Here is a 22,678-nt window from a genome sequence, read left to right as displayed (position 1 = left end):
AGCAAGCCGATATCGACACCGAGGGGTCCATATAGAACACTTTGGGAACCTCTGGTTTATATAGTTACAAAAACAATGGAATGTGTTTCTTATCATAGAATAATAATTCAGTATCACCTATTCAGTGTTGATGACTCAATCGTGGAAGAGTTAGCTAGCAGAGGGTTCAACAAGGGAGAGCTGTGTGGGAACCCGACGCGTTGAAACAAAACTATCGGTTACACAAAACTAACTTCCTTGAATTCGCCAAATTTGTTGCGTAAAAGGCCACGTCTGCTATACAGGGTGTCCGGAAACTCGTAGTACAAGCGGGAAACTGGTGAATCTACATCACATTTGGAGTCGATTTTGTAGTATATTTTTTTTATTTGAGCTTTCGTTATCGAGTAAATCGAGTTTGAAGTTGATTTTTTTTTTTTTTTTTAATCAAATTCTTATAAATTATTACTGAAGATCAAAGTACCCAACTAATTAAAACTATTTGAAAGTAAAACAAATGAAGAAACTCGGATTTGAAGCATTATTTTGAAATCACCCTTCATTTAACCCGGTGTAATCATAAAATGTTTCTGCTCTGCAGGGTTAAAACATCTGTTATTCAACCCTAAACACCAGAAAAAACTTTAACCCTAAAATAGCCGAAAAATATATTTTTTTGGTTTTTTTTTTTTTTTGAAAATGCTCAAATCAAAAAACTTTATGTTTTTTTGGGTTCCCCATGTGGTGTAGATTCTCCAGTTTCCCGCTTGTACTACGAGTTTCCGGACACCGTGTATATCTATATAACATTACTGGAAAACTTTGAAATGTAAAAAATAATGTACCGAATAAAAATAAAATAAAAATCTAATTTCACCGTTATTGTTAAAAATGTTTCTTTGCAATTGTAATAAATGTAATAATTTTATTATATAACCTAAATGTAATTTTGACAGAATATAAATGTAATTTCAATCGATAAAATATCAGCCTGCGTAAGTTTGTGCTCACAAAACTCGAAAATTAGTCGACCGATATCGCTGAAAATTTATAAATTTTTTATTCTTATTATTGCCATGAGTGTTTAGTGAGTGGTTTGAATGGTAGCAGAAGTCGGGGACACCAGAGGAATACTTAACGCAATATCTATACACCGGAAAGAAATACGTAAAGAGTCGTATTAAAGATTATATTAAATTATACCGGTCAGACAAGCGTACAAAGAAAACATAAAAACTCCGACGGTAAAAACTACCTTTGGACAAAGACACCATAAATACCACGCCATTAAAGCATTCAACAGTCTTCCACTTGAAACAAAAACTGAGGAAAATAAAAATAAATTCAAACACAAAATAAAAAAATGGATTAAAGAACAAAAATACAATATTACCAAAATTCTATGACATAAAATAATAAAACATATACACCCAACACAAAAAAAAAATAAAACACGCAACACGCACAAACACATAAATCATTATAAATGCCGATTTACATTCTCTTTTAATATTTTTCTTTTAGTGTGATAATTATATTTTAATTTTTAATCTTTATTTTTAGTTTAAATTTATCTTTATTTTAATGTTGTTTTTCTTTTTTTTAAATGTATAAATTCTTATATTATAAAATGGGGGCCTCAGCACGGGTAAACAACCCAGTGAGGCCAACATTACTGAATTAAAATATGAAATATTGTAAAATAATACATCAACAATAAAAAAAGTCGATATAATGTAGTATTTTAACAGTAACATTATGGTATACATTAGATTACAAAAAAACTGTTTATTGTAGTTATTTAATTTTTGACAAATACCTTAAATAAATGCAAATTTCAACGCTCCAATGGCCTGGAAGAAGCTTCAATTTGAATCCTGTCGAAAATCTGTGGTCGACAGTGAAGAAATAATTGAATGAATCCTATCGAAAATCTGTGGTCGATAGTGAAGAAATAATTGAATGAATCCTATCGAAAATCTGTGGTCGATAGTGAAGAAATAATTGAATGAATCCTATCGAAAATCTGTGATCGATATTGAAGAAATAATTGAATGAATCCTATCGAAAATCTGTGGTCGATAGTGAAGAAATAATTGAATGAATCCTATCGAAAATCTGTGGTCGATAGTGAAGAAATAATTGAATGAATCCTATCGAAAATCTGTGGTCGATAGTGAAGAAATAATTGAATGAATCCTATCGAAAATCTGTGGTCGATAGTGAAGAAATAATTGAATGAATCCTATCGAAAATCTGTGATCGATATTGAAGAAATAATTGAATGAATCCTATCGAAAATCTGTGGTCGATAGTGAAGAAATAATTGAATGAATCCTATCGAAAATCTGTGGTCGATAGTGAAGAAATAATTGAATGAATCCTATCGAAAATCTGTGGTCGATAGTGAAGAAATAATTGAATGAATCCTATCGAAAATCTGTGGTCGATAGCGAAGAAATAATTGAATGAATCCTATCGAAAATCTGTGTTCGATAGTGAAGAAATAATTGAATGAATCCTATCGAAAATCTGTGGTCGATAGTGAAAAAATAATTTACTGAACCCTATCGAGAATCTGTGGTCGATAGTGAAAAAATAATTGTATGAATCCTAACAAAAATCTGTGGTCGATAGTGAAGAAACAATTGAAGACAGCTAATACTCATCGAGGAACTCATTTAAATATGGCACCACAACCAAGAAATGAAAAAAAACAGCCGCAAAAATTTGGTGCGTAGCATGCCGACTAGGATAAAATTGTTTCTTAAGAACATCGGAATGTTCACCAAGATCTAGATATAGGCCATTCATATAATTAAATACGTCATTAAAGTTTGAAAACAAACAAACAAAATCATTTGAGTCTAACAATCATTCAGACATGTGTATTACCCAATAAATGAGGAAAAATCTCTCAATAATAACTAATTTACAAGAGTAATTTTGGTGAACGCATACGTTAAATTAAATCAGTAACGACCAGTTATTCAGTCCATTCATATAACTTTCGTATTCAGTCCACAAAATTTTCTATAGTTATTGAAGTGGCATCAAATTTAGAAAAATTTTTTTTGCAGGCGGTCAAAAGATAACTACTTTAAAAAAAATTGACGTATTTGCACTGTAATTACAATACATCCAGTAGCGACGCTCCTGATATGAGATATAGTAATACACAATTTTGATAAGTTTGTACATATTAAAATATTGCTCCGGTGCGCAGACACATATAAATCAGCTAATCCGATTACGTAGGAACTAGGAACCTACTTTGCGTAAGTCTTGCAACAATCTATTCCCCAGCACAGACGGTAGACACCGCGGGGCAAACACTCACTTATAAATAAACATAATTATAAAACAAAACCGTTATAAATGTTGTATAACATCACAATAACTTAGACATAACGACGAGGTTTTCATGGGACCACCTAAACACGAAATAATTTTTCAATAAAAGACATTAAAAGTGAGGCACTAAGGGCAGTGTTTGTTTTCTTTATTTTTATATGTAACTCCTTAATATATTAGGATTCTCCCAGACCCGCGGTGTGTTTGATATGTTAATGAGAGCCGTTTGACCCTTGAGTACTGTGGAGGGACAAAGCTGATTTATGTGATCGGGATGCGGCCCTGCTCTACCAGTTCCACATAACGCGATAAAGGTAAAGAATTAAATAAAGTTTACGTTTCTGATCCCAAGATGCTATTACTTTCGTGCCTGATGATACTGTTGTAATTATATCAAATCGTTTCTAAACCTTTCATCGTAGGTGTATCTTATTTTGAAATAATTCCGCAAATAACTTTTAACAAAAATAATACGAGGTAAATATGTGATTCCATATTGACATCAGCAACAGTTTGTTTAAATTAAATTTTTACGGGGGAAATGTTTTTCCTCGTCTAGGGGGGTAAAATCAATTCTCTTGCGTAGCAAGCGAGGCAAGACGGAACGACCGTCTTACACGGAACAACGCTACATTCGGCCAGCCTTGTCATCGGCTCTTTCCACCCGGCCGCCAAAACTCTGTGCGGTATATTTGCTCCTGTTCTCACTAAAATTAGCAATGGAAGGATGATTTTTAATTCATAATATATTTCACTATGAATATTTTGATAAAAATAAAAGAAATGATTTTTTATAAAAAATATAAAACCTTTTTTTTCTTTTTCACTTCCTCCAATAAAAATAAATTTCGATGTTTCACATCTGCCAGGCGTCCCTCGACGGCTATTATTTTTGATAGCTAATTTCAAAAGGAAATTTAATTCACTATCCACTTTCTTCTAATTTTAAAGATTTTAGCCATATGTATTTTGAACCATGTTTTTGTTTTTCATAATTGACAGTAATAACACTGTAACTTATTTAAATACCTGGATAGTATTTTGTCCACTCAACAATACGTAATTTTATCAGCACATAACAGACATGTTATATACAGGTTAGATATTAAATAAAAGGTTTGTTAAATAAATTCGACCGACAGTAATTTCTTCCACCGTTGTTCACCTGTTTCGTTCCTGGGCGAACGAAAATAAAGTGCCAGCGCTATTATCTCCCATCCGAGGTGGGCAGATAATAGCTTGACGGCAGATCGAAATACATGATTTATAAAACCCTTTAAATGGATAGCCTCTGAATACAGATTGCGGAATGACATTGTTTGATACGCACCACCAATGCCCTGAAAAATACTTCAATTATTCACCACGCGGGGCAGCCATATCTCCAAATTTGCCTACCCATAACAGGTTGTATGTTTATGTACATACACAAATTGGTAATTGTACCCACATGACAAGTTATCGGAATGTCTCCCTTAACTCAAATCAGTGAAGTCACTAATAACGTTGCCATATTCAGTGACTAAATTCGGGTAGCCATTCTCATCTCGGCTCAGGCAACGATTCCCCTCTTCAATCAGCTTCTATTCAGTACAGACGCCAGACCTCCCTCTGCTGCGTCCCTTGTGCTTGTACTTGTATGGAATCAACCTGATATACCACCGCCAATAATTATTATGGATTTAGTCAATGACTTTATCTGCAGTATGATCTTTTGGAAATATTATGTCAGCGGGCATTATTTAATTTGTCGATAAATAGTTTTGAAAGGTTGGTTTTATAATTTGTTGTAATAGTGATTGGAATTTCAAATAATTATGTCCTAACCGGTGCCAGTGGTACTTTTTATTTATAATGGTTTGAAAGTTGCTCCAATTGAATAGTTCTAAAAAAAGTTTCTAATTTTATTGGGAGATATCGTAGTTGTTTGGTACTTAGTCAGTAAAGCTCGGTAAATGTTCGGTTTTATTTACGTTATTGATGCTTAATTTTGTACAGTAATTACGGCAATTTAAGTTTCAATGTAATATCTCTCTACTCTGAATCTTGAATAAACAAAAACATGGCAGATACGGGATAAATTTTGTAGAATTTTCCAGGCTAGTTTAGAAATAAAATAAACCATACTATATTAATTAATTAATTTACTGTACAATTTGTATAGCGCCGCTTTTGTGAGATGGTATATTTTGAATCTACTATAGATGTCGTTAGTAACCAAACTCTTGTGGTAAATTATTATGTTTTGGTGTATCTAGTATTCAATAACGCGAACCATAAGGAACAAGCATGAATGCGTCATCCTGCTTAGTGGTCTGTGCAAATGAATTGGCTGTGGGTTCATTTCCAGAGTACCTAACGCAAAAGCTCATTAATGTTATTGTGATGTTAATTGTCAAGTTTGAAGACTTGCAAAAAGAACATTCTCGTCTCTTCAAAAGACATTCATCAGGAAGATTTATGAAAAAAATTCGAATTCGAAAGTGTTTTTCATTCGTTAGTCGAGATAATGATTGGTGATGAAAGAAAGAAGACTCTTTCTTCCAGTTCCCTTTTATGTATGTACATGTTGATCGATTGAAGTAAATTATTTGAAAGCCGATAACCACGTAATGGTTTATTCCTCACAGTTGAGTGAATCCTTAGTCAAAAATTACACCACAAACACAATGTAAAAAGGCGGCTTACCCTTAATTTGCAAGAATAAGGGTGAGCAATCAAGGCAGAGTTCCCTTCAGCCGTTTGTCTGAAACTGTATACTTGAAGACTTCGACTGGGTTTAAGTACGGCAGGGAAGGGGCTCTGGCAAAGTAACATTCTGTATCTGTAAGCAAGCGAGTCAGGGGGAGAGTCAGCGAGTCGGGCGAGTCAGGCGAGTCAGGCGAGTCGGCTTCCCCGCTCTAATCCTATTGCCATCCCTGAAGGACCGCCGGGCGGGACCTACCTCCGGATAACCTAATTGGCGCAATCGCACGCTCGCTTGTTCCCGATTCTCCCTTTCGGATTATGCCTTTTATTTTCCTCCCCTACGTGCGCCCAATGCCCAAACAGGGTGATGGCAAGATTCCAGATAAATCCACAAGATATTATAATTTTATTTATCGGGGGCGGTTGAGAAGTCCAAAGTTAAAAGGACTTCCGGATGTCACGTCGGAATATCAATATTCTAGTCTTATTTTACTAAGACCCCGTTTAATTTCAACACCGAATCATTCTGCGAGGTTCTAAGTGAAAATGCTAGTTATGAGATTATGAAATTTAACCCATTGAATAAGTCATACGATGTACGTACTCAAAACGAAGTTACTCAAAATTGGTTAAACTTGTATATTATAGTATGTTTGAAACGAAAATTTGAAACAGAAAAATAGAAGAAGATGCGATCGCACTTTTTTAAAAAGTTTTTATTCTAGATTAAAGAAAATTAAATTTTCACTTATTTAACTAGAAATAACTAATACATTACAGAACAATATTATTCACTTTCAGTGTTTTGTTGATTGAGCATAAATGTGAACAATTTTTTTTTTTTTAAATGAACTTATACTTTTTTCATTTTTAATTTTGTCTACAAGGCAATTATATATGTTGCCCCCCTCGTAACCAATGGATTGCTTGCCATAGTGAGTATGTATGGTATTTAAATGTATGTTATCGTGTTGCCGTGTAAAGTGTGTGTGTACTTGGGACGTTTTAATGAGTTCTGTATTTGTATGTATGAGTTTATTATTTATTTTGTATATAAGGAGACATGTATAGTATTCATATAATTTTCTTAATGTTAACAGTTTTGTTTCCGTGTATAATTTTTTGTGGATGTTCTAGGTTTGAAGTGAAATAGCTTTTTGATGACATTGTTTTTTGTTACTTGTAGTTCATTTATATATGTTTCATATGCGTTTCTCTAGATTTCAATCAAGTAGTTTAAATGTGAATGTACAAAGCTATAATACAGACCCTTTTAAATTTTATTTGTTAACAGACATGATAACCGGCTAAATACGCTAATGAGGGAGGTGATTTTATCTTTAATTTCTTGAATATGCTGTTTATCAATGCACAGCCCAAGTTAAATATTAAAAATTGATGTTTTACTCATTAAATTTCTCCAAAAATGAATATTGAATAGTTTAAAAATATTATATTGCATCTTAATCTCACTTGCAAATCGTAACTATTTTTTATTGATAACATCATTTGAAATCTTGAAATAAATTATTAATTAAATTTTGTTTTTTACTCGGGTAGAGTACCTTTCTCTATGGTGAGAAAACCTACAAATTAAATGAGCTTATAAAGATAACCTTTAAAATTTATTACAAACAAGCAGGATACGATTATTTTCACACAACATAATATAAAAAAAACGAGTAATGTTATCTAACATAATGGTACAAAAATCTAAATTAGATAAAGGTAGAAAAACGTACCATCACCAAGAAATATTAATTTTGCTGGAAGCAAACGGGCTCATAATTGTGTTGGTAAATATTATTAAATAATAATATATAGGTATACATGTTACATGTGCCTAACTGCGCTTGGTTAAAGAATTCCATTATTAGTTTGCGTGATTATTTAGGTTATTAAAATCCGCTCTGTGCTTCGTTATGACGTGTTAGTTAGCCGGTAATTTATCGGAGCATTTATGTTTCCTCTATACATTATTCAATCTCAGGTAGTAAATAAAATATTAATTGTCTGAGATACAGAAAGATCAAACATAACGATAGCTCGAGGGAATAAGCACCGCAGCTAAACGGCGCCAACGAATTCTGCGCTAGTGAAATAAAACACAATATATTAGTTTGTATTCGATTTTCATTTATACATAGACTAGCTGACGTGTACCCGGCATTGTTGGGGAATGTCATTGGAGATAGACATATACCTAGGCGGACTTTAGGAGATAGACATATACCTAGGCGGAATTTTCTGTAAACCTTTTTAAGATATAAAATTCCATTATATTCACACAATTATAACTAAATAAAAACAATCTCATAAGGTTTAGAAAGCTTTAGCGATGTAAGCTTCCGAATTTTTTTTACGACTCGATTGCCAAACATTGACTTTTCTAAACTTTCTATAAATATAATATGCATGGATTATAAATATAAACCTTTCGGAAGAAATTTTTAAATGATAGTGAAATCCTATAAAGATGTTAAAGAACTAAACGCACAAATAGTCTTTATTTTATACTGTTTATAAATTTCAGAAAAAGTCAGAAAGTTTTACAGAGTAGAATTTTATTGATTATCAAAGAATTTGACAGATTTTGTTAAACAGAGTTCTGATTACTGCACGCAATTTTGTTGTTGATGTAAAATTAGTTTTCTTTTAGACAGGGGAGGTTTGCTTAGGTATCACACATGGAAATTGGACAAGCCACTTAAAAATGTATGATTATTTATTGGTTCATTTTGCCCACCGACAGGGTTGTAATGATCGAAATTTCCTTCATTCAGAATAAATTAGTGTCAATCGATCGCACAAGAAAATATTGTTATTTAGTTGGAAATATCTGCACTAAATTCTTTAGTTTAAATAGATGAATAAAATCGGCTGGAAAGCAAATATTATAGATTTATTAAGTATATTTAAATGTCTATAAAAAACAAAATTTATTTTTCAAAAATATGTTGGATGGGATAGAGTTTATTTTTCAGTTTGTGTAAAGTCATTTTTGATTATTAAAATTGCTGTATTTGACACTTCAATTTTGTAGGTTCAGGACACTGAAATATAATTAGTTTGAGCCTTTTATTCAGCACAACCAACTGTTCTACAAAAAGTTCATCATGAAGTGCTCCATTAAAAGGGTTATTCTTTATTTGTCATCTTAATCTAACATTGTAATTTATTCGTTGGCGTACATTTTAATGACTCCGTATCGTTATAAATAAAATCCAATCGACATCCAAAACTAATTAAGTATTTGAATATGGCTTGCGGCCGACATGCATTCGTTCCAAGCGTTTTTCAATACTTATTAATACATTTGCCGGCAATACCACATCCACATACCACCACCCCGACATGAGCCTTGTCGTCAGATCGTTAAAATCACAACGATTTAATTAATATGTAAATCAATATTTGAGATATTATTTGTTGATGATTTAAATAACAATAAGGTATTGCTGTTATCCCTGGCACACAACGATAATTCAAAGAATGACCGAACTTAAATAATAAGAACTATTATATTTATATCTTTTTTCCCACAATCTCATTACTTTAACATAAAACAAATAATGTACGTAACGGGAACCCACTAAGGCGTACTACTCAGGTGTCGGTTATTACTAGAATAAAATAAGAACGTGTGTAATATGATAAATTATGGTTTTATCATTAACTATTGGACACCGCAATGCTTCGCTATTGCTAATGTCTTTCTCGGGCGTTTCCCACTTCTTCCACCATTTACTACTGTATACCACAATGTTACCGTTAAAAACTACATTAAATCGACTTTATCTCGTTTATCTCGTTCTGGTGCTTTCTTCACCACCTAGGATTCTTGCTGAATAATCTCCCTTTTCTATCTTCGTCGAACGTCACAGCGGTGCTGCCAAGGTCTGGTATCTATGTGAGGATATTGTGTCAGCGCTTTATTAACAGCAGACACATACCTGAACGGATGACGAACCCCGTGCTGACACTGTTGGTGGACGCGGTGGACTCTCTCGCTGCAGCAGCTGGTCCAGTTTCTTCACCAACTAGTATTCTTGCTGCAGAATCTTCGTGTCACCTGTTTCTGTTCTTCATTTTAATTAACTTAAATTCAATTTATTTTTGTAATATTTATATTTTTGTAATACCTGCATCAACTGTAAAGCGACCCTGAGGTGATATCTCACAAAAGCGGCGCTATATAAATTGTCCAATAAATTAATTAATTAATAGATATTCCGTTACGTTTTCCTCCAGCGCCGCCGACTACTTCTACCATTAAAACCACTATATAAACCATATTGAAACATAAATAACATTCAATATTCTTTTTGTATTTTTTTTAAATTAGTGTATTTTGCCTCAGTGCACTTGTAACAAATTTTTCCTTATTGCAGTCAATAGATTAGGTATCAATAACAAGTTTATTTTCGATGCTAATAGTAAAAACATAGATCACAAAGTGTTTAAGATAAAAATAAAATTGGAAAATTTTTTAAAATTAAAAAAATACTAATTACATATTTGAAAAAGGAGACTTTCTGTTTCAAATTTTCGTTTAAAAATCGCTAGTATTATCTCCAATATTCAAAGATATGTATTTAAAATCGAGTATAATTTTCGAACCAAAATAGTACGATAAATTCAGTCAGCTTAATTTTATATTGTTTTTAAGGTGAAGTTGAAAATGTCTAAATCTCGTAAGATATTTTATTTTTTGCGTATTAAACTTTACGCATATTTTGATTTACAATTTGGTATACTAAATAAATCGTTCGATCTGGTTTGGTGTTCAGGGGCTCGATTCTCGACGAAGTCATTCCACTCGAACAACGAGTAGTTCGACCTACTCGTTGTTCGAGTGAAATGACTTTATATTAGTTTATATTGTAGTTCGACCTACTCGTTGTTCGAGTGAAATGACTTTCGACGTTTGGCGTATGTAAGTATGTAACTTCGATGAGGCTCAAGAATAAGAGTGTCAACTAATATACGTACTTTCGACGGCGATTGCGATCAGTCTGGATTAGAGAATCGAAACCCCTGGGCAACGAAATCCAATCCTCTCTAAAATGATGGGTCATCAAGGTATTTCACAATTTTAAATTAGAATAAATGCATCGCAGATTATCTACATATTACTTGTGCTATATGGCAAAATGATTGTAGGTATGCGGTACAGTGAAGGATAGTGAAAACACCAAGATTCCTTATATTTTTTCTGGTTGCAAAGGTAAAGAGTTTAAATAGTAAATATGTATGTATACTTAAGTGGATGTCTTTTCCTGGTAAAGTAAAGGTGATGATTTCGAGTCGAATTTTGAGTTGGGTGAAATTGAGAAATCTTTGAAGGCATCAACGTATTATTAGTATGGTAAAGGGAAAAAGTGTGTTACAAATTTGTTCATTCCATCCTTAGATTCAGGCATGAATTATAACTATATTACCAGCGTGTAATAGTATGCCGATATATGAAAAGGAATAACTTGAGTTATATGTTAGAAATTTGATTTGAATTGAAGAGGTAAAATTTGTATGTAGAACGTAGTCAATAGCAGTGGCGGCTCGTGACTTTTGGGTGTACTAGAGTGCTAATATTTAAAAAAAATGGCATTTCTGATGTTGTTATAGCTGAAAACGATTTTTAATTTTTTTTCGAAAATCGATTTTTTGTATGAAGATTTTCAGGAAATTTCAGTATAGCCGTGCGCCGCACGGAATTCCTGAAAATCTTCATACAAAAAATCAATTTTTCGAAAAAAAATAAAAAATCGTTTTCAGCTAAAACAACATCAATAATGCCATTTTTTGTAATATTAGCACTCTAGTAACCCAAAAGTCACGAGCCGCCACTGGTCAATAGTCAGGGTCGAATGAAAGGATAACCGGACAACTCATGACAGTGACTGTTCAACAAACTGTAATAAAGTCGTGAAAAGTGTAGGTTACGTTAGGTTATGTTTAAATGCCAGTTTTTTGTTTTGTTTTCAACACTTTTAATGAATTATATCAATTTTCTAACGTGTGTTAAATTGCCAATGTCTTGAGTTGTCACGGAACTGAGTGAGAGAGAGCGAAACATTTTCATTCCCGCCCACTCCCAAAGGTGACTTTTGCGACGATGTGTCGGTTGAATTACAAAATATGATAACATTTTCGAGTTTAGTATTATTTCATTAACCATTTCAATAAAATCTCCGCTATCCTAGCGTAGTACTTACTGGTGTACACAGGAGAAACATGTTTTTGAATCTCTGTCGCGACAGACATTTATTTATTATTATCCGACTTCAAAGGCAGTAACGGATCTGTCGGGTGGTAATACTTATAAACAAACAAGTGCCACTGAAACGCCTCGCCGCCTTGATCGATTAATTAGGGTCCGCCATTAGCATATAACATGAAGGTTGCATTTGAGTGCGCGTCCGAGCCGTGCCGTTTCATTCATTATACACACGGAGAGCAGGAGGAATGTTAATTATTTAGTTCGGGCGGATGCGCCGTGTTTGCAGATATCTGGCCATTGCTGACTCCCGCTTATCGGGAGTTTTTCTACTTCTTTTTTCAGAAATCGACTGACTTTACTACAAGTACCAGGACACTGAGAGATAGAAGAACGTCTCAAGTTTCTGTTTCCCATCTGCTGACAATATTACTATAGTTACGCCTGTATTTATTGTCTGTAGTTATGAGTTTAAATTACATCAATGAATCAGTCAGTTCGTTTAGCACTAAATATATGTAATGAACATGCGACTGACGTCTTAAAGTATGAAAAAGATAGCCTTAGAGAAGAGAAAACAGGACTATATAAAATAGTGTAAACGGTTGTCGAGTGTCTCTTCTTGTTACTCGAGTAATGCATTGTGTTAATTACAAGATTTCGACAACCTTTTCCGCCATCCCATTTCAGAGCATAATTTATTAATCTTATAAGCAGATATTTAGACAGGTAAAATTGATATTCTTCCCCTCGCAGAGTGGAAAGTGATAACAGCGGGATTCTCAATCCAGAACGCCTATTCCTCACAAACCTCATGGTGGCATCTGCACGGCAGTGAGATCATAAAAATCTTCGACCCTTCATCATATAAGAGATATAAATATATAAAACTACATACATCTATAGTTTTTACTGCTTTATGCTGCAATACTTCACTATCTCATAATGCACTTCGAACCCTATAAATTTTATAATCTACTATAGTGCCCCCGCACAGGCTTTGCCTTTGTGGGATTTTTTGCTACGCACTACAATGTATTTTAATTTGTATAAATATTTCAAAGCTGTATCAAAACTTTCAATAATATATATTTTTTGCGTACTCAATTACAAATCACAACGCCCCCAAAAGGCGTGTTGTTACCATCATTGATGCCAGTGAGAGATTTGTTTACCTAAACTAACAGGAACCTACTGAACTTCATTACACAAAACATGTTTGTTCAATAGCACGTAGAATTAATTACTAGGTTCTTTCCACCTACGTTATTACTACAATGTTCGGAGTGTTTTAATTATAAAGTGGCAATAATCAGGGCACGGAGAATTCCCTTTGATCTTTAATGTTCTTGTGACGAGATTATTGTGAGCTTCTGGATTACTGGAATTTTATTACTTTCGTTCATATTAAGATGTGTTGTGATTTTCTATTGGTTATGTATTGAGGGCAAGTTATATATTGTCACCATGTTCTGTTTTATTTACATTGTTATTAGGTATAATGCGACCTTGCTTTTGTTGATAAATAAATGCGCTATGTAATACATGAAATGTTTCCTTTCACTGTAAGTGACTTTTTTGCAACAAATTATTAATTTACTATTCCAGACCATGACATGTTCACTAACAAAAATGATGTATGCGTTGAAGTAGTATCTTTATAAGTTAAGCATTTGGGCTTGTCTATTAAAAACGGGATAGCAAGACTTTTCCTACTGAAATTTTATAACATTATAATATATCGGAACACATGCTTATGCACCTGCGTTTGTCCTGAATATACACCGAGAAATCTTACTGACACAAGATAATGCTAATTTATTAAAGAATCTTTTGCGAAAATATTAGAATTTGGATGAATCATGTTCCGACATCGCCAAAACACATTCGCATTTTTACTGATAGTTTATTAGGAAACCTGTCAATTCTTTCGTTAAAGACCCGCAGTCCCATTTTTAACAGGAATATGAATATTTTTTTTAAATAAATTAGCAATATCTTATATCCCTACTTTGATTTACTTGTCGAATTCGGCTGAGCGATAAATTCGCTTAAAAATATAAATCGCCCTTGGTTTCAACTTAATAACAAGAAATAACTATTAATGTAACATTATTGGTTCCGTCTAAATAAAGCATGCACAACGTCCTGAGTCTAGTTCTCGCGAGCATCAATGAAAAATTATTATCCCTATTCCTGTGTCAACTGTGTGTTAAAGTATATGGTGTTTAGTTGCTAATGTAATAATAAAAAAATCTAGCGAAAAAAATAGCGAAGTATTGTAAAAATTCATCAATAATGTTTTGTTGGTATTTACGAGACTAATGCCCGCTTCCGTCCAGAAGTTTCGGCGCCAAGTGCTCCAAGTGCAGCAGGGGCATCTCCAGCTCGGACTGGGTGCGGCGGGCGCGTGCGCAGGTCTACCACTTGGCGTGCTTCGCGTGCGAGGCGTGCGGCCGCCAGCTGAGCACCGGGGAGCAGTTCGCGCTGCACGACGACCGCGTGCTGTGCAAGCCACATTACCTGGAGACCCTGGACGGGGGGAGTGTGTCTTCCGATGGTGAGCACCCATACCATATAACATAAAATATTTTATTTAGATTAAAATAATAATTAACTTTTACATTAAAACCAATACGCAGTTCTTAGAAACTAGTGGATCAAGCGGGAAACTTGTAAACCTTCATTGCAAAGAGAAATTAAAAACGCGACAATAATTGGAAATATTAAGAAAAACGCGACTCGTTTGAAGTATAGTGAAAAGATACACTGTGATCCAAATAAACAAATCACCAGTTTACCGTAAATTTACCAGTTTCCCGCTTGTACCATGAATTTTCTGACACCGTATATATTACATACATATCTACTTACGTATGTATAGATTTGTATGTACATATTTGTTTAAATTTGGATCAGCTGAACATTTGTAATTGGAAGTCTAAAATCAGTCTGCTAAACTCTCTTAATATTTTGATGACAAATTCACGGTTTAGCGAAATATCTGCGTTTGGATTGTGAGGTGCTGGTTCGAATGTTGGATCAGTAGAAATGAAGCTATTAAATATATTTAGCATATAAAAAAAGAGGTAAAATGATCACAAATCAAAACGTGATCACATCTCAAACTAGGCGGTAGCATTTGAATAAAAAAGAAGATTTTACGTTGCTGTAACTTTATTTCCATCGGCAAAGTCACTAAAATCATGTATTTTAAACGAAGAACACGAGAGGCATAATCTAATGGAGTTCATTTATAACATCGCACCTTTCCAATTGCAGCGTAAAATGATGTAAGTAGGTATTAGCAACACATTACAAAATGATAATTTTTCTAAAAGTGATTAATTTTCTGAAATTACGTTATCCTTGAAAATATACAATATCTCAAGTAACTTAATTTCGCCAAATGATTCGGTACCCCGACGTTATATTTTTTTAATTTTTTTTTTAATAAATAGTTAATACATATAAAAAAACAAGTCCTGCTAAGCCAATTAAATTGACTTGTCAACAGGTGCTTAAAGTTTAGTTACATATACATTTTTATAAGTTATAATTTACATCTTATATATACAGAATCAAAATTTTTTCATACATATTAAAGTAAATATTTTTTCCCGATAGCTAATTTTTCACCATATATTTAACCTTATTCATAGACTTACGTTGCTTTATAGTGTCAGGTAATAAATTAAATATCTTCGGTATGTTGTATTTAAACGTTCTCTGTCCGTATTTATTATTAAATTTCGGAACTATTAACCCGTCATTGCGCGTGAATCTAGTATTGTATTTATGTTCTCATTTTTCTTTATGCTGCTATATATGCTGAAATATGATTTTTTGCCATAGAATAACCTTAACAGGTAAAATTTTGGCACTCTGAAACAGCAACGGTGTATTATGTCTCTGTTTAAAAATATTAGGGACGACTAGTAATTTTACAATTGCGTTTTGTACAACTTGGACTTGTTTTAGATTGGTTATAGTAGTATTTCCCCATATGGTTAATCCATATCTTATAATAGATTCTGCCATTGACATATAAATTATTTTAAGTGTTTAAATTGATAGGAAAAAAATTTATGTGTACATTCTGCCAGCAATTGATCTGAGTCTTTTACAGGGTTTTTTAATATGTTTGTCCCATTCGAAAAAGCAATATACTGTAACACCAAGATAGACATATTCCGTAACTAATTCTAAGCTTTCACATTTACAATTAGTCGGGATATTTTTATGGATGCAATTAAAATTATGAGAAATAATATTAGGATTAAATTGAAATCTGGCATTAGGTGATTGATTGATTTTTTTAGCATTTATTAATAGTCCTGCATCATGTGACCATTTACAAAGTTGATTAAACTCAATTTGCATGAGTTTAATTGCAATTTTTAGATCTTTATGTGATATTACCAATGCCGTATAATCTGCGAATACAAAATATTTAACAAAAGAGAAAAGTTTTTTCATTATAGTTACATACATTATATATAGTATAGGTCCCAATATAAAACCTATGGAATCTAATATGTAAAGATGAACCAATATCTCAAAATGATCCAATTTCTGAAAAATCCAAATCTAAAAGTTATCTAACATCTGAAAATGATCCAATTTCTTACAATGATCCAATATCGTATAAGCTGTGTGCTAATGTGTTAAAACAACCCGCTGCAACAATCGATTGATGTGACAAAGTGTCCCACTCCAGACGGCTGCGAGGGCGAGGGCTACCACAAGAGCAAGGCGAAGCGCGTTCGCACCACCTTCACGGAGGAGCAGCTCCAGGTGCTGCAGGCCAACTTCCAACTGGACTCCAACCCTGACGGGCAAGACCTGGAGCGGATCGCGCAGGTCACGGGCCTCAGCAAGCGGGTCACGCAGGTCTGGTTCCAGAACTCCAGGGCGAGGCAGAAGAAGCATCAGCACACTGGAAAGACGAAGAGTAAGTAGACAAGATTCATAAAGGCTATTTATAAATCTAATGTTTAATTACAGAACTCAATGTCAACTCCATTACGACGCCATTGACAAAGGACAGAAGCGGGTTTCGATTTCCGTCGCATCGCAAATAAATATCTTCGGTGGTTTCTTGCGGTTTCGTGGAAAAACAGAACACTGCGGAAAAGTTAAGTGTGAAAAGTGAGGAATAAAAAAAATCATATCTTATTATTTTATTGTATTCTGTTTTAACTGATTACCGTTTCGGTCATTTGGGAGAAATGATGTTTTTTATGTTAAGTAAGTTTGCTGGTTGCAGCTCCTTTTTTATTTCGTTTTTGTTATATCTAAAACGATTTCAATTCTCAATTAGCATGGTGCCATAGACATCCAAATCAATAGGCTAGCCCACCAAGAAAAGAGGAACATACCTAGTTGCGCGGAGCGCGGAGGGGTTGTGATCGTCTCCTTTTCTGTAATTTTTCAACAAATGAATCTGACAGTATACAGGCAATTCGCATTTTAAAATCAAAATTTTAATAGTAAAATATCCTTACGAATTACTAGTCCTTTTTACAATGGCGCCAAAAATCGGTTAAACTAAAATTCGGCCTTGCTTCGAAAACTGAATATTGTGTTACACTATTTAGACACAAATACAAATGTGTTATAATTTACCCATCTCAGTCATTTTTTTGCATCGCTGCGCAACCCGTTTTGAAGGCGGTTCGGTTTTTTAACTAGTCTGCGATCCTGCGCAGACTAGTCCCACAATAGACTACGCTGTAAATCGTTGAATTACTTTGACGATTTTTTTTTGCGCAGGGTCTGGTTATTTCAATGTGTGCTCTTCGGCGTTCAACGTTCGTCTGATATTGTAGATTATTCAAAGCATTCTCGAACCCCTCTGGCGCCAACAATATGGTCACGTGGTGAGCCTCCAGCTCATCGAAATGATATGCGGATTACATGTTAGGGCAAGTACATCAATTTGGATGCGTACGCATGGTGCCCATTTAGGCCACAAATAACCTAGCAAAACAATTTAATTAATATTCTCAAGTTACATCTTCATTCAACTATCAATCACTTAATTCATATTTCTTCTCCCATACAAGTTAGCCTTCTTTGCCAGTTTTTCGTATTTCGAATAACAACTAGAAACGAATCACAATATTGCGATTAGTTATAACTAGACAAAGTTGTTTTATCTTACAGATGGCGTAGGATGTAAATATACATTTTTTTAACCATTGCTTGTACGTAGAAAATTGTTATTTTGCGCTTGTTTCATATTCACTATATACCTACTATGCGATATTATTAATTATATTTATGTAAATCTTATGATATCTACATCTTTTCCAGTTTTACGTAGGGTTCCAGTTATTTGAAATAAGTGATCAGTTATAATGTTAATAGGTACAATGCTTGTATTCTAAATAAATACATATCAACCCAATTTTCTTGATTATAACATTATGTTACCCAACCTTACCTGGTTTCAAAAGCAATTATTATAAATCAATGTAATGTGCTTCCAAACCAAATAAATAGTTGTAAATTAAAGTCAAAAGTTATCACATATCAGTAGAGAAAAGTTGTTTTTGTCTTTCGCTAAAAGTGGTTTAGGTCAATAACATGTCTCAATACATTTTTATCTACCCATATGTAATAATTTACGTTTAGTTGCGTGCGACATATTTAGTTCATTTAACTACCAACAATTTATAAACATAAATTACTACATGTACCACAACTTAGCAACAAACACAATATTTATGATACTGATTTGATGTATGAATTTTCTTGCGGCGATTATTTTTTAAATATGCTATACTGTTTTTAAGTGTCCATCCTTCTTAACAAATTTTTTGTCAAATGTATGTCCATATCTCAGTAGCACGCTCACCTTAATGTTGACTTTCTTCGCAAGCTCTGTAATGCCACAAACGCCTTGCCAGTAATAAAAATAAAATCCTAACGTTCCTGGTATTTCCAGTGATGGGACGAGACGGCGATCCTGCGGGCTTCGGGAGGCACATCAACCTTCACCTCACCTACTCTTTCCAGAACAAACAGCAATATGCACCAGTTGGTAAGTAAAATTTTCACCAGGATTCTTATGTATGTTTGTTTGATAAATAAAGCGCCACAGTGGAATATATTGATACTATTATCCAGGCATTTTTAAGATATACAATTCCGTAGTACATAATGTTGATGTATTTTATAAGGTTTAGCCAGCTTTAGCAATGCAAGCGTTCGAAAATATCTTTTTACGTCTTGATTACAAAACATCGACTTTTCTTTAGTTTCTATAAATATAATATGCATGTATTATATATATATAAACTTTCCGGAAGAAGTTTAGATGAACAAAGCGCTTAAACAGACAGACGCGGATAGCGACTTAATTTTATACTATTTAAAGATTAGAGATTTTCGCTGTGTATAGCTTGACATACGCATTGGTAATATATCATTGGGTAAATATATACTCACTACATAACTAGATGAGATATTATTGAGGAAGAAGAAAATATTAATAAATCTAAATGTAGGTACTTTTTTTATTGTACGACAGACAGGTAAGTCCAATTATGGTACAATTTTATTATAACTAACAATACATGTACATAATGAAACTGAACTTGTTCATTTTCCAGACAGGTACCAGGCCCTTTAGAAAAAAGGCTGACAGAGACATAGTTTTTCCATATAAAATTTTTTTCCGATATAAAATCACTATACACTCCCAAATTCGATTCACAGATATATGTCTTGACACAGACAAATAATAAGATAACAGTCTCAACTATCAAACAAACCCAGGATCTCCCAGACCGGGACAATGTCTTTAACCACTAGAACATTGAGATCTAATTATTATACATCATTTTTGTCGATCTCATATTTCTAAATCAGAATTAACAATATTATCTTGCAACAATTTTTGGCAGCTATCTCTTTAAACGTTTTCAAATTTTTAAAGACTAGGGATACCTATTGGCTTTTTCTAAAAGTATAAATGAATATTCAATTTTTATTGAGTCCGTTATCTTTTTTAATGTATTATGTTTCATGTTTCGTTAAGATTTATTAGTATTATCTTCGCCTTAAATGATACATTGGTGGGTAAAAAAAAAAAAATAAAGTACCAATAAAATTAGTTAAGATATTATTTGAAGATGAGAAGCTTAGGTAGTTATGTTGGATGCAGCGAAAGGTTGATAAAATGAATGATAGAATAAAATCGATGGCTAAATTCAAGAGATTGTAGCTCCATAAAGGTAGTATGCCTTCTGAAAAAGATTGGTACCTACCTATCTTATTAATTCCATGTTAATTTGGGAGGCGGGTATGGGTACCGCCGCCCCGGATACCATTTGTTGAATAACCAACACCCTTGCCATAGGTCACCCCAAAGTGGTTTTCTAAGTTTGGTAACTTAGCAGGGGTGCCCGGGTTCATGGGGTGGGGTTTGTCTAGGTCTTATAGGGAGAGAGACTGGTTGAAGGAAAACTTTTTGACCTCTCCAACTGGACTCTCTCGACCCCTCGCCTTGCACCGTAGTAGGAGTGATGGATTAATTCGTCCTCTACCTATTGAAACATTGACCCCCCGAATTCTTACCCACTCTTCGTACATTTTTCCTCCCCAGAACTTCAGGTCCTCCTATGAAGTTAATTTAAAAAAAAGTTTATTTATTTAAAATTCTTACATTCTTAATCCATAAAAAATAATATCTTTGTTGAAGACAGTAGATTAAAGATTAAGGAATTGAGGAGAACTAAGTATTTGATGCAGGTCATATCAAGGGGTCGGAGCACTAAAATAGTATGAATGTTGATGAAGCAAAGATTGTGTGACTACACAATAGCCTGTCCCTGTCACGAAGCGGCGTTGTTATTAATTATTATTATAATATTACAACTACGATGTACAGGATGTCCTGTGTAAAGTGCGCTAACTTAGGGAGATGATTTTACATGATAGTAGAAGTAAAAAAAATTTCTAAATTCCAACTTTTTTCCCATTCCAAAATATTTTTCAACCAATTAAATTAATTCTTCTACCTAAAAAAACCAACTTAAAACGTTAGGAATTCGACAAATTTTTTTTTTTAACTTTTACCCGCTGAAGTTAGCGCACTGTAACCCCGGACATACAGTTTTTTTTAAACTAGGTATTTACGGTGTTCTAATGTGTTGCCTTATTTGTTTAGATTCTTCAATGGATGAACTATCAGAAGACTCTTCAATACACTGCATGCAAAGCGAAGTCTAATGTTACACAGAATGCTACATAATGTTACATAATGGAACTATCAGAAGACTCGTCATACACTGCATTCAAAGTCTAATGTTACATCGAGGGCCACATAATATTACATAATGGATGAACTATCGGAAGACTCGTCAATACACTGCATTAAAAACGAAGTCTAATGTTACACCGAGTGCCACATGATGTTACATAATGGATGAACTATCAGAAGACTCGTCAATACACTGCATGAAAGAAGAAGTCTAATGTTAAAAAGAATGCTACATAATGTTACATAATGGAACTATCAAAAAATCGTCAATACACTTCCTGCAAATCGAAGTCTAATGTTACACAGAATGCTACATAATGGAACTATCAGAAGACTCGTAAATACACTTCATGCAAATCAAAGTCTAATGTTCCATCGAATGCTACATAATAATAAGATTAACTTGATTGAATGAGAACATTTACCCACGATAGTAACATAATAATCTTTAGTTTAGTTGGCGATTTCATTAATATTCCATTATGTAATGTAATTTACTTACAATGTACATTATCAATCATTCTTCTATTGTCTAGGATATTTATTTAAAGCACATTTTTTAGCTCATTGTGTACAGTAAACCTTTTTAAAATCTATGTCTCATGAATATGCACATTTTAATCTAAATAATAATAAGCCATGGTACTCTATAGCATTAGGTGTACATATAAACAGTATCCATATTTATTTAAAACATACATCATCCGTACGGTTCCATGATAACTCAACACAGTGACAATTCAACACACTTTTAAAAAGTGATATAAAGTCATTAGGAACGATGAAAAAAAAAAATTCTTAACCTAACCTAACCTACATAACCGATTTAATAAAGTTTTTGTTTCATCACTTTCCATGATTTTAAATAACTTTTTAAAGATGTGATGATTTATCCGGTGACCCATCCGTACATACTGAATTCAAATTGATAAAAAATATCTAGTGATAACTTAAAGTTAAGAAAATTACAAAACAAAGAAGTTTTCGAAAATCAGACCTTAACTTTATCCTATTAATCCCGCTTTTATGTGAAATTAATTGAAAGTGTTATTTTATAAAAAAACAATTGATATTTTTAAACTTTACTAGAGCTATGGCAGGCATAAAAAGTGTGTGATCCAAGCAATGGATTCCATACCCTCAAATTTAAGGCAAACGCTTTATAATGT

At 33.4% G+C, this 22,678-nt stretch overlaps 1 protein-coding gene across 1 annotated transcript in view; it reads left to right on the top strand.

Annotated features, from left to right (window-relative positions):
- The window catches only part of Awh (LIM/homeobox protein arrowhead), a 72,862-nt gene extending 51,384 nt beyond the window's left edge, over positions 1-21,478 (top strand). The window contains exons 3-7 of the mRNA XM_089645841.1: positions 14,581-14,798; positions 16,959-17,196; positions 18,385-18,389; positions 19,191-19,286; positions 21,417-21,478. Coding sequence (XP_089501967.1) covers positions 14,581-14,798; positions 16,959-17,196; positions 18,385-18,389; positions 19,191-19,286; positions 21,417-21,478 — 619 coding nt within the window. The remainder of the gene's footprint in view (positions 1-14,580; positions 14,799-16,958; positions 17,197-18,384; positions 18,390-19,190; positions 19,287-21,416) is intronic.
- The last annotated feature ends 1,200 nt before the right edge of the window (positions 21,479-22,678 follow it).

Source organism: Hesperophylax consimilis, chromosome 23, assembly GCF_061612785.1.
Source record: "Hesperophylax consimilis isolate HC1 chromosome 23, BYU_Hcon_1.0, whole genome shotgun sequence".
NCBI lineage: Eukaryota > Metazoa > Arthropoda > Insecta > Trichoptera > Limnephilidae > Hesperophylax > Hesperophylax consimilis.
The sequence above is the reverse complement of the archived record's forward strand: the minus strand, read 5'-3'. Positions and strand labels throughout refer to the sequence as shown.